Genomic DNA, 15,996 nt, shown 5'->3' with positions numbered 1-15,996 from the left:
TTTTAAAGAATGAGCTACTCTTCTGTTTTCAAAATATGAAATGTAGGAAGGAAATATTTTTTTGGTTTTTATGCAACATTGGCAATGCCATTTCAGGAAGAGAAAAAGCATTTGCATGTTGCTTGTTTGTTTTCCATTTGTGCATTTTGGCACTTCAAAATGGTAGTAAGTAGGTAGGGGAGGAGATTACACTGGTTCTGGAAGTACCTTTCTATGTTGAGGGAGGGAAGACAGCTTCCAGGCTGCAGGAAGAGGCAAGAAGAGGAAGAAGCAGGGCGCAAGAGGAGAGCCTGCAGCTGGGACTGAGAGAGCAGTGAGATAAGCAGGGAGCAGGCAGAGCTATGCCTCTGTAGTGACAGAAACTTTCCAGGGACAGGAGGCAACTGCATAATTGGCTACAAACCAACAGCTATGTTATATGAAACCTGAGTGCAAATTTACTGCATGCAAAGACCTATGCTTCAAAGATGTAGGGGGCAGCTACAGACTGATTTGTAGTCCCTTATTTTGATTCTGCTCTACCTCATCAATTTGACATTTTCCTGTCTACAAAAAGCCAATTATTTCTAGTTCTGTTCCAGTAAATCTGACTTGTGAGGATAGCCTGGCTTTCCTATAAGCCAGTTCTTGTGGCTTCCTCTTTAACAGGCAGGCTTTTTGGATCACCTTTCTCATCAACCTAACTTGGTAAAGTGAGCCTAGGAATAAAAAACATAGGAAGTGTGGAGTCTTTAAGGAGCCAAGTATCAAAGTCCTTTATTGACCTAGTACGTATCATAGAGGGAGCTTGAAAAAACATTTTAGAATTAGGCTGTCTAGGAATTAGGACCTTCTGTGTTCTGTATAAAAATCTCTTTCTGTTTGGAAAAAAAAAGGGAGCGCGGGAGGGCTGAATAGTTGTCATTGCTAGTTCGTTCTTCATTCCACAATAGCTTAAGATAACTAAGAGAAAGTGTGTCCCTCTTACAGGAAAATTTCTGATGTGCTAGGCTCTGTTACTCATAAGTGCCATTTGTAACCCCCTCTTGCTGTGTTGCTGTCACTGCGTTCTGAATATTTTAAACATATAACTTTTATTGACATGCATGTTATTCCTGCTGTACAGCTTCTGTAAGAAAATGTTGCAGTATACTAGATTAGCTTGCTTACCATATCATCCCTAATTTATATAAAAGCAATGGAGTTACTTGGATTAAAAATGTTTCTTTATCCTTTCCCTATGGTTTTCTTCTCAGGATAGAAGAGTAGAACTGTAGCCTTATGTAAAAGCTGTTAATCGGGCTTAGTGTAGCTTCTGCCACGCTGTTGAAAATTAAGACCTACTGCTGTAGCTGATTGTTTGAATGCCTTTACAATGGTAGTCTTTTTCTAGTGCTTTTCACAAGCTCTGTATTTGTGCATACGTACAAATGAAAATGTAGTTCAGAAGAAGTCATCACCCCACAATTCCAAGTCTTCGCTTAAAAAAAGCTGTTGTGCTGTGAGTAATGCTATTACAGATGAGAACTGAGATACATAAAACAGCTGCAGGGAGGTGCTTGCATGCCACATTCCTGCATTATAGTAATTTCTGCTATTCATTGACTTTGATGAATACTGAATCAATCAGAACTTAATTTTTTTTTTAAAAAAAGAAGTGGGAAAGATTCTAACACCAGAAAAACTTGAAACAGGTATCAGTTCTTTTCTACTGGTAGCCATTAGACTGGCACAAATAGGCATGAGCTAAAATTCAAGAAATTCCATTTAAACACACAAAAGAGCATTTTTGCATTGAGCGAGGTCAAGCAGTGGTTGCCTGGAGACATTGTGGTGTCTCCATCTTTGCATATTCAAAACCTGACCAGGCAATGCTCTCTGCAACCTACTCTGGCCCTGCTTTGAGCAGGGGAGCTGGACTGGCTGATCTTCAGAGGTCCCTTCGAACCTGTGATTCTATGAAGACAAATATTTCATGTGATATTGGCACAATGACTTGCAAATTTTGGTTTCTTTCTAGTGTTATCACCTGATAATTTTTTTAAAAATTTGTAAAATGAAATTAATTTTCATATTTAATCATTTATGCTTACATACATGTAATGTCTTTGTCATTTAACAACTACATTGCCTGTCCATCTAAGAAATCCAGGACGCTAAGATTTATTACTTCAATAAATGGAATTTTATAACACATGTAATATTTATTTGGTAGTGGCTCTGTTTCAAATTCTCTTTGTGTGGTTCTCATGGTTAAATATTACAATGTTAAATTAAAAATACAAATGGGGTTTCTTTGTTTTATTATTCACGTCCTTGATATTTCTAATGGGGTCTTCAAATAAGTCATCTGTTTTGTTCTTTTGTCATTTCTGCTAATGAAAGTATGAACTTTCTTAGCTTCTAATAGATTTTTAAGCCATGTTCCTAGCATCAGTGAGTCAGTACCTTCCCAATGTTTATATCAGAGATTTACTGCCCATTAACTTTGATTCTGTTTCTCCTGAGTGGCTTTACATTCCCAGAAGATTAAATTCTTGTAAATATTTGTCTCTTTGCAGTGAGGAGCTACGGAAAGAAGCGCGACAGCTGAAACGTGAACTGCTGGAAGCAAAGCAGAAAAAAGAAGAAAGAGCTTTAAAAGCCAAAGAAAAGGAAGGTAAGAGTATGTTATAGCAGGTGTTGTGTAGATCTCCAGATAACATTCAAGTTTTAAAGTTTTTTAGTAGTTTTGTGTTTCATGTGGATTGTTGCAATATAGATTTTTTTTCCAAGAAAATTATTTTTCCTTAAGAATGGTAGTAATGTAAGGATGCCAGTATATAAATAAATTGTACAGGTACCATTCATTCTTTCAAACAAGGTAGTATTTGTCCTTCTAAACGTTCTTTAGTTACATCTGTGTAATTGGGCAAGCTTCTGGATTTGAAATACCATGGCATGTGATTGAGTTCTTTGGTGGGGACATACCTGTTCTGACCTTTGACTTGGAAAGTCTTCTTGACGTTCCAACTTGGGAAGGTACTTAAATGCAGATGGTTAACTTTGAACTCAAAGCTACTGACTTCAAACTTTTATGCATCTTATGACACCAGTGGAACTCAAATTCAGAAAGTCAGTTCCATGTTTATTTTCTATAAACCTTAGCAAAAAAAGCAGGATCTTCAGATGCCTGCTTCTTTGTCAGACAAATCTTATATTTTATTTCTGTCTAAATGTGCATAAACCGCTGAGTTTATAATAGCATCTAAGGTGCATGTTTTAGTGCAGGTGGATGTAACACCCTTTATTCGCTGAAATGAAGAAAAAAAAAGACTGGTTTTTAAGCACTGTGGAGTTGCTAGACACATTTCTGGAGTGGATTCTTGGTCCAGTTCTCAAAATACCATATGAAATCTGGAAGAAAATATAAAATTATTCAGAAAAATTTCCAGATGACACACAATTTAGAAGAGTGGTAGAAAGTATAACATCATTTTTAGAAAAATACATGGACTCTCTTGAATAACAGGTGAGCTTGATCAGCAACCAGTTTGGAAAAAAAAAAAAAAAAAACCAGTATCTTGAACTTGTATATGAAATCTGGCACTAAATTTTACAAAGTAGTGGCTCTGAAAAAGTTCTAGGAATTATGCTTAATCCCTGAATGAATATATCATTGGCAAGGTAATGAATGCTGTCACAGGCCATGTAAAAAAAGAACTACAAGCAGAAGTGTAGAAAAGGTAAGAGTAGTCCTTATGTACATATATGATAAATTATACTGAATAGTAACATACATGGCAGTTGTAATACTATCGCTTAAACATTATCCCTGTTCTGGTGCCAGTTAAGTCAGAGGACTTATTGCAGAGTAATTTGAGTAAATCCATCTTTACAGTGACAGACTAAAGTAATACTTGGACAATATTTGTAGATACTACTATGGTGCAGTTTTGAAGGATACCTTGTACTCAAGGAAAGGGAGCTTATATACCAGAGTTGTTGGTTTTTTTACTTTCTTTGATGTAAATAGCAGGTAGGAGATAAACCTGTTGAAAATCTGTAGGTAACAGCTAATGGTGAAAATAATCTTGAATAATCTTGGTTTTCCTTTTCGTGATTACTGTCAGAACACAGGAAGGGGTCTGTTCCAGTACCTGTTGAGAAAGATACATGCAGGAAAGAACCTATTCAACAAGTTCTTGGAGGACCTAACTAAAAATTCTAAAAATAAACACACTCCGAAATTTAAGACAAAATTAAAAAGATATTAAATGAGATGCAAATGGTGAAGCACAAAATTACTAATAAAAACACAGCAACAGAGATGAATGAGCAAGAAAAGAGTTGGTTGTCTTTGACTAAAGAGGAAATGAGCTTGAACGCTTGTTGCCACTCTGTCTTTAGCATAGCGGTCAACTTTGCTCGTATGGTTACATATGATCAGTGACGTAGAAGGAAGGGTTCAGATACAGAATAAACAACTAGAGACCACTTGGATAAATTAGGTGCATTAAAATCATTTGAACTTAATGGCATTCACTGAAGCATATTAGGGAGTTGGCTAAAGCAGTCTGAGAGACATTAACATTAACAAAATGTTAACAAAATGCTTTAAGAGAATTGTTTGTAATCAAAGTGGCAAGCAGGATTCCTGGGAATCTGTTTATTAGTGCTCTGGAGAAAACAACAGATTACCTTTATTAAATTTGCAGACTAAAAAAATACATGGGACGGAAGGGGAAGGTGAAAGAAAAAAAGAAAGAAAAATGCAAACTTATGTGATAAGGTTGCATTTTCACATGCAGTTGTTTAAGTGAAGAGCTGAGTGACTCACTCTCTTTCTACCAGTCCATGTTGGAGCTTTTACTGATGTGATTCAGTTTAAATCAGAAGAAAAGTGTTCCTTCTTTTCTTTGGTAGAATAGTTTTGTGCTGGGTTCTTAGATTGAGTCAGTTCATAGAAGCTAAAAGCCAGGTCAAAGTAAACAAAATATGTTTACCTTGGGAGATCTTGGGGAAAAAAAATCATTATAGTAAGTGATTGGTATGTCTCTCGCAAATTATGAGTTGCAGAAACACAAGATGTTAGGTAGCACTTAGGCAGCTTAAAATCTAGGAAACATAATAAGTACAAAGCTGAGAGCAAGTCGATAGTGCCATGCTATTGAAAAAGACTAAAGTGTACTGTAAAACGTATAAAATGGGCTGTTGTATACAAGACAGACTCATTTTCTCTTCCACCTGAGCAGGTCTTCAGCCTGAATCCTTTGGTCACGTTTGGTGATTGCACTTGAAAAAAAAGTACAAGGCATTTTAGGGGAGTACAGAGGAGAGCAACAAAGGTGACTGATGATCTAGAAAGCATAATATTTGAAGATTGTAAGAATTGGGGCTGTTTAGTTTAGAGAAGAGATGACTTTGTAAAAGGGGACATATTAATGATCATCAAGAATGTCAAAGGCTACCATGGAGAGGAAATTATCCTATGTAATCCCTGTGGAGAGGACAAGATATAATAGGCTTCTGTTGCAGCTAAAAAGATACAGGTTAAATGTCAGGGAAAACTTCCTAAACATAACTATTGAAATAGATGACCTACAGAGTGGAACTTTTTAATAGCAGATTAGGCAAATACTTCTTAGGACTGTTGTAGAAAAGGTTGATCCTGCCTTTTGGGAGGGATGGGCTTAGATGTTCTGTTTTTCAAGATTCTGTGAAGCACAATTTAATCAAAAGAAAGGTAAGATGTGACCTGGAAGAAGGTTTTGATGGGGAGGAGAAACTAAGCATCTTGTTAATGGTGATAGTAGTTAGGTGGAAGCATTACCAAAAGCATTGTATTTACCATCACTGTGAGTCTTTAAATCAAGCAGTTAAAATAAAGGCTTGGTTGTAGGTCTTCCAAAATAATTCAGTAAAGTAGTATTCTCTTTACATTTTGCTTTCTCTTCAAATAACTTATTCTGGTTATCTTGTGAGTTATTTTGTCTGTACCCTGAAAAGAGAAAATCAGTGTCCTAATGTTTCCCTTTTTGAGGAAGTCTTGCACAAAGAAATGTAATTCACTGTATGATCAAAGGAAGTAAAAAATTATCTGGTGATAGAGAATCTACCATTACAAAATCCACACCCAAAGAATAAATGCAAAAAACTCATTAAACGTAATTGGTGTGTTCTTGAAGGAGAGGAAACTGTTCCTACATTTAGCTAGAATGAATATGTAGTGCTTAAAGGTGATGACTGAAAGGCAAACGGGAGGTTTACTGTATAACTGGCGTATAGTTTGGGTTATGAAGGATTCTGGATTAAGTATAAGAACAGCTTTAATTAAGAGATGAGTTTATGATGCCAGGCATTTAAAAGCGATCAAAACACCATTGTGAAATATCAGAATTTACTGAGCATTGTCACATGGTCTTTTCATTAGACATTTAATTGAAAAATACATTAATGGTCCTCTGTCTAGCTGTGAATGCATATTGACACTGGTAGCATAAAATAGCCACAAAGTTGCCATAAATACCATGTATTTTGACACCAGAATTTAGTGAGAACAATATAAAAAAATTTAAAATGTTAATCATTGAGGGAAAGCATGTCAACGAAATATGTAGATGTGATCATATTCTCTTCTGTGAATAGCTAGTTTTGCCAAAAGGGATGGCCCTGTAGGATAACCGCAAATAGTCTTTGGGAAAAGGGTTTGTTTACAAATAAATAAAATTTGTAATCTCCCATTCCTGCTTCTAAGGGATTTCTGTTGTGTCTAATAAAATCCATATATTAATAGCTAGGTAAATAATCAAAACTTTTTTGGTTTTCTTCATCCATGCTTTAATATTTTTTCTACCTCTAAATCCTTTTCCAGCTCTCAGTTTGGGTATTTTCGCAGAGACAGCAGCAATCAGAACAGAACAAGGTAGAGACTCAAGCTTACGTAAATTTTTTTAACCTGTCCTTAAAAGTTCAAAAGTCAGATTGTCTTTCCTAATTTATCAGTACAACAGCTCACTTGGCAGTATTGCCAAAATTCAGACTAAGAGGGAGGAAGATTTTAAAACATAGGGTAAGTATCTTTTGCAGCATTTTACAGGTCACATTGTGTATGTCATTTGAAGTTTCATTTACTGTCGTCAGTAACTAGGTTATTTAGTAAAGAAATAGATTTGTTTAGTAAATAAACTTACTGTCTAAATTTGTTTAGTAAGGAAGCTTTCTGTCTTTACAGAATCAAGAATAACAATAGCATATTCTGTGCCTTGGGATGCTGGGTCCACATTTGTGACATATAGGAAAAACTAAGATTCTAAAAGTAATTTTTTGATTTTTCAAGGAAAAGGAAAGTTTTGTTTTTCTTATTTAAAAGTAAGTGAAATGTATCGAAGTATCAGCTACACCAGAATCCACTTGATGTTCTCAAACATTAACACTTGATGAATAAGTAAAAGTAACATGCTTAAATTATTTGTAATACAAAAACAATGAGGTGATGAAACTATCTTAACATTTTCCTGTTGGCTGCCTTTGTCTCAACTTCAGCTGATGTCAAAAAGTACCAAAATGCTGGCAGCATCATCTGGCACTTGCTAAATATCTCTTCCTATAATGGTCTTTCTGATTAGTTACTATGATTTCTATAAAGTTTGTTAGTATGAAGTTTAAAATGGTCAATTTTCAGTTCTGGATTCTACCCACTGCATTTTGGAAATCATTCTCCAGATGTCCTTCACAAGCCTATCAATTTGTTTTCATTTGAATTGTACCAAATTTCTCATCTGTATAGAAAGAACAAGTACAGTTGCATGATAGGTATGTTTCTGGTAAAGGATGAAAGAACTTGAAACTTGAAGAATACCTGGGGAAAGTTGAAATTTTAATAGGAATTTTAAGTAAAAGGTTACATGTACATTAGTGTTTTACCACAGACCAGATGTGCACTTTTGGATGAAGCCGCGCTGGAAGATGCATTCCAGGAGCATATCTGATGAGCTCCAACTGGTAGTCTAAAATAGAACAGCCCCCAAAATAATAGTAAGCATATCAGGGCCACAGCATAACAGTTTTGCTCCTGTTTCATCATGGTTTTGGGTACTGTTGAAGTAGCCAAAGTTTTCCTGTCTTTTGTGAATTTCAGCCTTATAACTAGAGGTGACCCAAAGACACAAAAGTGATCCAGAGCTAACTGCCTAAATTTTTAAAATATTTGAGTCTATTTGCACTTATGACAGCTTTTATTTTCATCATGGTTTGTATGGAGATAAAAGCAGTTTTCTGAAGTTTCCCTTTTTTGCTCTAACCAGCTACTCACATTTTTTCTTTAAAGTCTGTTGGAACATTTCAGTTCTGAAGCATCAGCTTTGAAGAAGATACAGATTAGAATTTAGAATATATGTTAGAAAGATTAAGTAGCAGCTTGTGACTGCTAACCTAATAATACTGCTGTCTTGTAGTGATGTTGGAATAGTAATTTAAGAAGCATAGTTTCATTGAGCAAAGGCCTCCAAACTTTCTCAATAATATTAATTGTGAAAACACTTAGAGTCGTAAATATTTGTAAGTTTTTATAAAACTAGCATGGTGTTGTATCTTAGACTTCACTTTGGTCTGTATAACGTCACCTTACTGTATTGTACTTTATGGTTGCTGTATTACCAAAATTGGAACAGGACTGAGTATTTACACTGGATCTTATGACTATTGAAAGAACATTGTGAGAAAACTATGAATTTATTAATTGTCAAGAAACAAAAGTAAATGTCATTAAATACTAGATTCTAGTCCAGGAAATACTAGATTGGTGAAAGGAAGGAAAGGTGTGGAAAATGTCATTGAAAATAAATTGAGAGTCATGTTGGGATGTTAAAAAATTATTTCCTTAGCATTAAGGAAAAATAATTTCATGCACAAACTCATAAAATAAAGAAACTGGGAAAGCCACAATAGTGAAAGATATTTCAGGTTTGTACTAGAAAACAAACTGAACATGAATTTACACTGTGGTGTGGCTGTGATTGTGTGGTTGTTGCTACAAAGGCATTAACTGTAAAAGCACAGTTGTATTATTGCACTCAGTTCCAAGTATTGTACCACCAAAAAAGATACTGAAAAATTGGATACAAATGGACATAAACCCCCAAACTAGCAGAAGACTAGGTGAACTAATTTATTAGGAGATACTTGAAGATATGTCTAATTTAGGTAGGGAGTGGGATGGAAGGGTGGAATCTTAAGTATTTAAAGATGGTAAGTGAAAGGAATGAAGGGTACCTTTACTGTGAAACAGCCATTTACAACTGAAGAGTAACAGAAGAGACTTTAGAAACACTTTAGTTTGAATATCATGAAATCTAACAGCAGTAAAACAGTGTTGTACCTGAGCACGTAATTTCACCCCAAAGTTAAAAGCATTTATTATATCTCACTTAGTTCACTTAGTAATTTTTTGTTTATTGGCCTGAATTTTCATCAGTGCAATAGAGCTGTCAACATGCAAGACAGTCTGCTAAATGTATAACAGTTTACCTATTCCACATTAGTTGACATATAAGAATTGCTTATATTTAAAACAGACTACTATCAGGAAATTAATGTGTATGTAGCAGAAGATTTTTCCGTTGTTCTCTCTGTCCTTTTGGGGATGTGGGATGGAGAGTGAGTTGTGTCATGCGGTATCAGGTATGTCTATGGAGATGGTACAGACACTTGTACAGTGTCTGCCTATGCTCTGAGCTGGCTGCATTAGGAAAAAGTGCTAGTTCAGAGGCTATGTAACTGCATTAATATGATTCTGTGCTTGATTAATAAATACTGCATCTCAGCCAAAACATAGGAGGAGAAAATTGCAGGAGAAATTCACTGAAGACATAGAACTGTGAGAATAAGGCTTAGGTCATACTAGACTTTTTGTAGAATCGGGGCTAATTCTGAGAGGACGCTAATGAGTGGGTGGCAGCACGACACATCTATTTTACATCCACTGGCAGATCTTTATTAGTATTGGTGTCACATTTAGTATCACTACTTCAAATTGTTCATGATACACATTACGCCTACCTGATTTTTTTCTGTTTTCAGAGATTAGATTAATTAAGGAAGATTGGGGTTTGAAAATTTAGGTGTTTACATTGTTTCAAGAGGACAGAGAATAAAACTAATTCCCTTCATACATGTTTGATTATAACCAGCCTTCCAATTTGTGAATAAGATTGTTGACTATGCCAGACTGCTGTCAAGACCTTACTTTAAATAAGATGTTTTTCTTTTATGTGACATTTGCTGTAGTGATGCCAGAAATTACATCAAACACTATAATTTGAGTGCTGAATTACTTCAGCATTTTGAAGAACTTAATCAAATATTTGAAAAAGATACACTTTTCAAGTTCTATAGTGTAAACCTGTGAATATACTTCAGTAAAGTTTGCTTTAGACCAGTACCATCTGCCCAGTTGTTTAACTATATGTTGGTTTTAAATAGTAGTAGTATTTAAGAAGTAGTATTATAGTTTTTCTTGTTACAACATTTTTGTAAACTGTCTGATAATCCGTGGATGATGAAATTTAATTGTCACACATAAGAAAACAGAAAAGCTACAAAATACTATCTGGGCAGAGAAACCTAACTAATGTAAAAACCAACATTCAAGTCTAAGAATTCTGCTGAGGCGTGAAGTATGTTCTGGTTTGTTTTTAATTGTAGTATGGTAATCAAATGATTGAAGTGTTTAGAAAACTCTCAAAATTTAGCAAGGATGCCAATTTAAGATTATGTTTTATTTGTGTTTTATTATTAAGTTTGGGTAATATCAGTGACGCTTAAAGATTTAAGTCCTGTCTTACACGGAAGGATGCTTTCTTGAAGTCTGAGGCTTTAACAGAATTGTGCACCCTTGACAACATAATGAAAACAACAAAATCCAAATTTTGGTGGTTTAGGAATTATGCAGCATAAACACATTAAGTATGAAGATGTTGCAGTATATACAGCATAGCTGCATTGTATCGAAGTATGCATCTTGAGTGTGTCACTTTTGCAAACCTTTATGTTTTCTTCCACTATTTAAATTTTTTTTCTCATTTATTTTCATAAAATAATACCCAGCATCCCTATTCAGTCTCTTCCCTGCTAAAGTGAATGCTTTTTCCTCTTGTCTCTCTGTCTGCAAAAGAAAAGAGGACAAAATCCTCACTGTAAGCCAGTTTTTATTTTAGTAGTAATCTTAAGCATGTGCTCAAAATCAACTGACATTAGAAAATTAACCACATTTTAGACTGGGACTATGTGCCTAAAAGCTACCAAAGTTCAGAAAAGATTCACTAAAAACTTCCACTACACATATTAAAGTTTACACTGTTTTACAAATCAGTGGGCTCTGCTCTTTCAAAGAAATGTTTTGAAGCTCTAGGAATTACTTCTAAGATTTTATTATTTGAGTTGGCTAAATGAGCTAGTAAGTTTGCTCTAGAAATGTTGTTTTTTTCACTGTAGCACAGTAATCAGTCCAACCCTGGAAGCTCATTCTATAAGCAAATCTATTTAGTTATTCACAGTTACTAAATATTTTCTGACTCTTACCTAACTTGTAAGCTAACAATGGCTTTTCAGGAACTGAGGCAGGCCAGAGCTATAGTAACAGTAACTGAATAGTAGTTAGAGGTGCAAAGAAAACCACAACTAGAAGTAGTCCTAAACAAAGATATACTGGAGAGTGTTATAAATTCTTTCAGGCATAACATTATTTCATATTGTATTTTCTGGTATATTCATTTTTATAGTACTTTAGAGTAAGTTAATGTTTTTATTTTCATAGACATAGTATTTAATGCTGGAAGAAAATTTTTTTCCTGGATTCTGGAAGAAGTGTGTTACCTGTTACTCCTTATTGTAGGAGGTGGCTTTATATTCTCCATCTGTCACTTCTGATAGGAATTCTATTTTAATTCATGAAATATTAAGGCATATCAGAATTTCTTTTGTAATTCATAAGGGTTTTGTTTGGTTTGGAACAAAAATAGTTTGTCTTTTCAAGATTTGAATCTCATTAAGATTTTTAAAACCAGTACTGCATATCTCCATAATTCCAGAAGAATGCAAGATAAACTGAATATTTATGAATAGCTGAAAATGGAATGTACCGCACAAAAACAGTAATGTGTTTTAGGCCTCTTATTTTAACACAGAAAAACAGTCAGTCATTACTTCTTTCATTTCAGACAAGGAGTTGTCCAGGGTTTTTCAGTTTTTTGTTTTTCCCTTTGGTATTTAGTCTAGCTATATCATGCATTTCTTGAAATTCCTGTAGGTCTTCTATCAAATGAGATGTGTCATCTGAGTTGCTAAAGAATGCATTTGAGATACTGACAAAAGTTAACGGGTCCACCACACTTAAAACTTATACAAACCCTGCTAAATAAACTGGGGTGCCTTTTCATACAGATTTCTTTGTATACTCTCCTTGTTATCTTACCGTGGTTCTGCATGAACTCATGATTATATATCCAAAGTGTATTACAAGAGTTAATGGGATTACTTTTGTGAAGTTCAGCATATCAAGAATGTTTTGTAATGTAAGATACTTAAGTCTATTTCTGTAAAAATCTTCATGCTAGCTGTGCCTCATCAAAGAAGAAACACAAACCAAAATTCTTTCATAGATCCTTGTCAGCACTGTAGGCTCTTTCTTTTTTATGGTGACATTAAACCTTCAGAAAGAGCATGTATTTTTCTCTGTCACAATACGTATTGTTTCTACCCTTCTGAAGATTAGTGTATTTCTGGTAATACTTTCAGCAAGCCAAACTGCTTCTTTTTCTGACAGATGTTTTATGTGCTGCTTCATTATCTCTTTCTTAAAACAGAAACAAAATCTCTACATTTTATACAGAATCTACCTCCTTTGTCACAAGGACAGTCATTATTATCAGGTTTGTCAAGACTGATAGAAATAACAAAATGATAGAATAGCAAAGTTCATACTGTGGAAAATTGTATGCATACTGTCAGAAATACATTTGTCTCAAATTGTACCTTACCTGTGCCACAATTGGTGTACATGCCAAGCCAAAGTTAGCCCACCTGCAATGATAGAAATGAAGCCCAGTCTTTAAGGCCAATATGATGTGAGCATAAGCAGTGGTTGTACTTTTCTGATGTACCACAGTCAGGAGGCCTAGAACTCCTACTTCTTGCTTTTCATAAAGTAGAAGATAAAATTCAGTTGCAGTTTCCGAAATACAGCATGTCTGGTGCAACTTTTGTTGAGCGTTTATTACGCTATTAAATTTACCAGGTGCTATAGGAATTGAGCTTAAAACTATCAAGCTTTCTCTTCTGCTCCACATCCTATTTAGGGATTGATCCAAACCCATCCAGATTACCATTCAGTTCAGTTCAACACTCTTGGATCAAGTTCTCATGTCTTTGTTATACTTCTGCAATTTTGTCATTAAAAACTGACATCATTTGAACTGTTCCTAATTTAAGTGTGAGCAAAATAAACCCTTCTGTATTTTTTTTAAATCAATGTCTTCCTTTCTGGTTTAAAGACTTCTGAATCTCCTCTTTAGTTTCAGGCTATCTTTGGAAACCATGTCCCAAACCCAAAGTTTTAGGTTATATTACACCATCAGGTTGGCATCTGTTACTCCTTAAAGGAATATTTCAGGATAGAAGAATCTATCTGAAAGAAAATAAATTACTTAAATGCTAAAGTTTTTGTCATGGTAAGATGAAGGATCTCTTGGCAGTAACTCAAGCTGGCTGAGGTAAGTAGCAACATCCTTAAAAATGCTGTTAAAAGTAGGATGAAGTGTATTTTCAGTAAGGAAGGTTGTCTTTTTCTTTTTTTTTCCGCCTCACCTTCCTTACTGACAGAATGTACACAGCAACTTGTTCAAACTAAGGAAAAAAATCTTTCTTTGCCTGATGCTATTTACAGTTTGTGATGAGATGCCTCTAGGGCACAAGTGTGCAAGATCCCTGTAACTTAAGCTAGCATCTTCTGCATCCTGCAATACTTAAATAAGGTATTTAATAGTTATTTCACTGCTGTGCATCCATGTCATGGTTCGTTCATTTTTGTCTGAGTATATCTTCTTAGATTAAGGAGTTTGGAGCTTAAATATTTTAATACCAGTGTAATGATTCTTATACTTTTGCTGGATCAGTAAGCTGGACCTAAGTTTGCCAAGCTTGATGTGAAGGTCAAGTCCATAATACAGTGCTGTGGTTCCTCTTTTTTGCAACTCTATTGCAAAAGATTTGGAGGAGCTCTGGGATGCTGACTGGGAGATATGAAGTAGTAGCCAGCAATCTGGTTTACATTTTAAAAGGTTTTTTACATTTTAAAAGGGTTCTTCCCAGTGACAAATCTCTCTTCCAGATGTTTTCTTTTGCTTGCTAATTACCTCAGTTTATTCATGCAGACATGAAATAATTTTATCAAAGAAATGCTACTTATCAAAACTGAGTATTTTATTTATATTAAGAAATAGACACTGTTTGTGGTTTTGAAATGATTGTTGGGAGTTTTCAGAAGTTTTAAAACATGTTAGAAACCCATTGACTTAGGGGCTCTTGAAAATCCTTCCTGTTGTATTACTTGCTTTTAATGTGGAGTAATAGGTTGTAAGACCTCATGGAGAAATACAAGCATGTCTTTAAGTCATTTTAATGAAGGGTGCAGAAATATGATGCATACAAGTCCATAACTGTTTTGGTTGACTCACTCTGAAGTTAGTTCAGGTGGATCTGATTATCTTTTGTCTGGCTTATGAAAAGGATTTCCTAGGAGGCAGAAAGAATGAAGTTGAGGATTAGAAAAAATCTGACAGGCAAAGACTCAAGAAAAGAGTAATCTCAAGAGAAGTCTTAAACCAAAACTTAAATTATTTGTGTTAAAAGTGACAACTATGAGTATGATAAAAATACACAAACACACAACTGCAGGGGAATTTAACCTACTTGTATGAGAATTATATTCGAGCTGCACTAGATTAAACTAAAATCTTAGTTAAAAGGTGTGTCTGACTAAGGATCACATCTTCTTTAAATTCAGCATGTGTATATCAAAGTTTGGATCACAGGTCTAAATGTTTATGGCCAGCTTGAGACTGGCATTTTTCTTAAGTTTTCACGAACACTCTTCTCAGTTCTTTTGCTTGTCATAGTGTAGAATTATACTTATCACTGGGTAAATGGGCTTCATTTCAAAGCACCCCTTTAGGTAAACGTCACCTGAAAGGTTGTTTTCTGTAAGAAAGCAGGTGGTTTTGTAGTTCAAGTTATTTATCTAGAGGCTAAATGTTAGTAAAACAAGGCAGTATGTTGTTTCCACAGTCAACAAGTTTGACTGGATACATGCATTTATGCAATAACTAGTGTTTGGTCTTCACAAGGGGTTAATCTTGAATTAAGAATGGGGGTTTTTATTAGTAGAAGAGACTGAGATAATAGGGGGAAAGTTGGAGCTGAGCTATTATGATTTGTAGTTTTATACTGTACTTTATTTTTCTCTTAAGTTCATCTGATATTATGGTGCATGAGATTTTATGGCAGATTTTATTTCATTCATTCAGCTGTTTTATTATCCCTAAATGTCTGTGTATATGCATTTATCTTTTTTGGTCATTCTAGAAGATGTCTTTTCTCTTTCTTTATCTTGCTAGTACCTGTAATCCTCTGTTCTTCATTATATCCAACATGTCAACTAGAAAACAGGAAAAAAACAGCTCTAAACGGTATTATGTACGTTTGATTGTTTTTCCTGATATTCTTGAAATACATACATGCAACATAAATTAGGATAAAAGGAAATAAGAGATTTTATTTGTAGAAATATGTAAACAAATATTTTATATGTAGATATACCATTACAAATGTATTTCCTCTTATTATGAAATGCTATGTTTATAAACTTCATAGAAGACTGTGGGTGAGAGAGAAATTTAGTTTGGAATCAGAAATTTTCTCAATATAGCTTTCAGCTGTCATCTAAAAAAACCTGAGGTTTGATTTAGATTTACAGTTCATCAG

General features: G+C 34.6%; 1 protein-coding gene across 3 annotated transcripts in view; it reads left to right on the top strand.

Annotated features, from left to right (window-relative positions):
* CWC27 (CWC27 spliceosome associated cyclophilin) overlaps positions 1–15,996 on the top strand; it is a 119,618-nt gene that overhangs the window by 81,679 nt on the left and 21,943 nt on the right. For all 3 annotated transcript variants that reach the window (XR_008233890.1, XR_008233891.1, XM_052779101.1), the window contains exon 11: positions 2,541–2,638. Coding sequence is in view for 1 of the 3 variants with exons in the window: in XM_052779101.1 (XP_052635061.1) it covers positions 2,541–2,638 (98 nt within the window). In the remaining 2 variants the exon portion in view is untranslated. The remainder of the gene's footprint in view (positions 1–2,540; positions 2,639–15,996) is intronic.

The sequence above is a fragment of the Harpia harpyja genome, chromosome Z, assembly GCF_026419915.1.
Source record: "Harpia harpyja isolate bHarHar1 chromosome Z, bHarHar1 primary haplotype, whole genome shotgun sequence".
Classification (NCBI taxonomy): domain Eukaryota; kingdom Metazoa; phylum Chordata; class Aves; order Accipitriformes; family Accipitridae; genus Harpia; species Harpia harpyja.
Note: the sequence above shows the minus strand (reverse complement) of the source record. Positions and strands in the feature narration are given on the sequence as shown.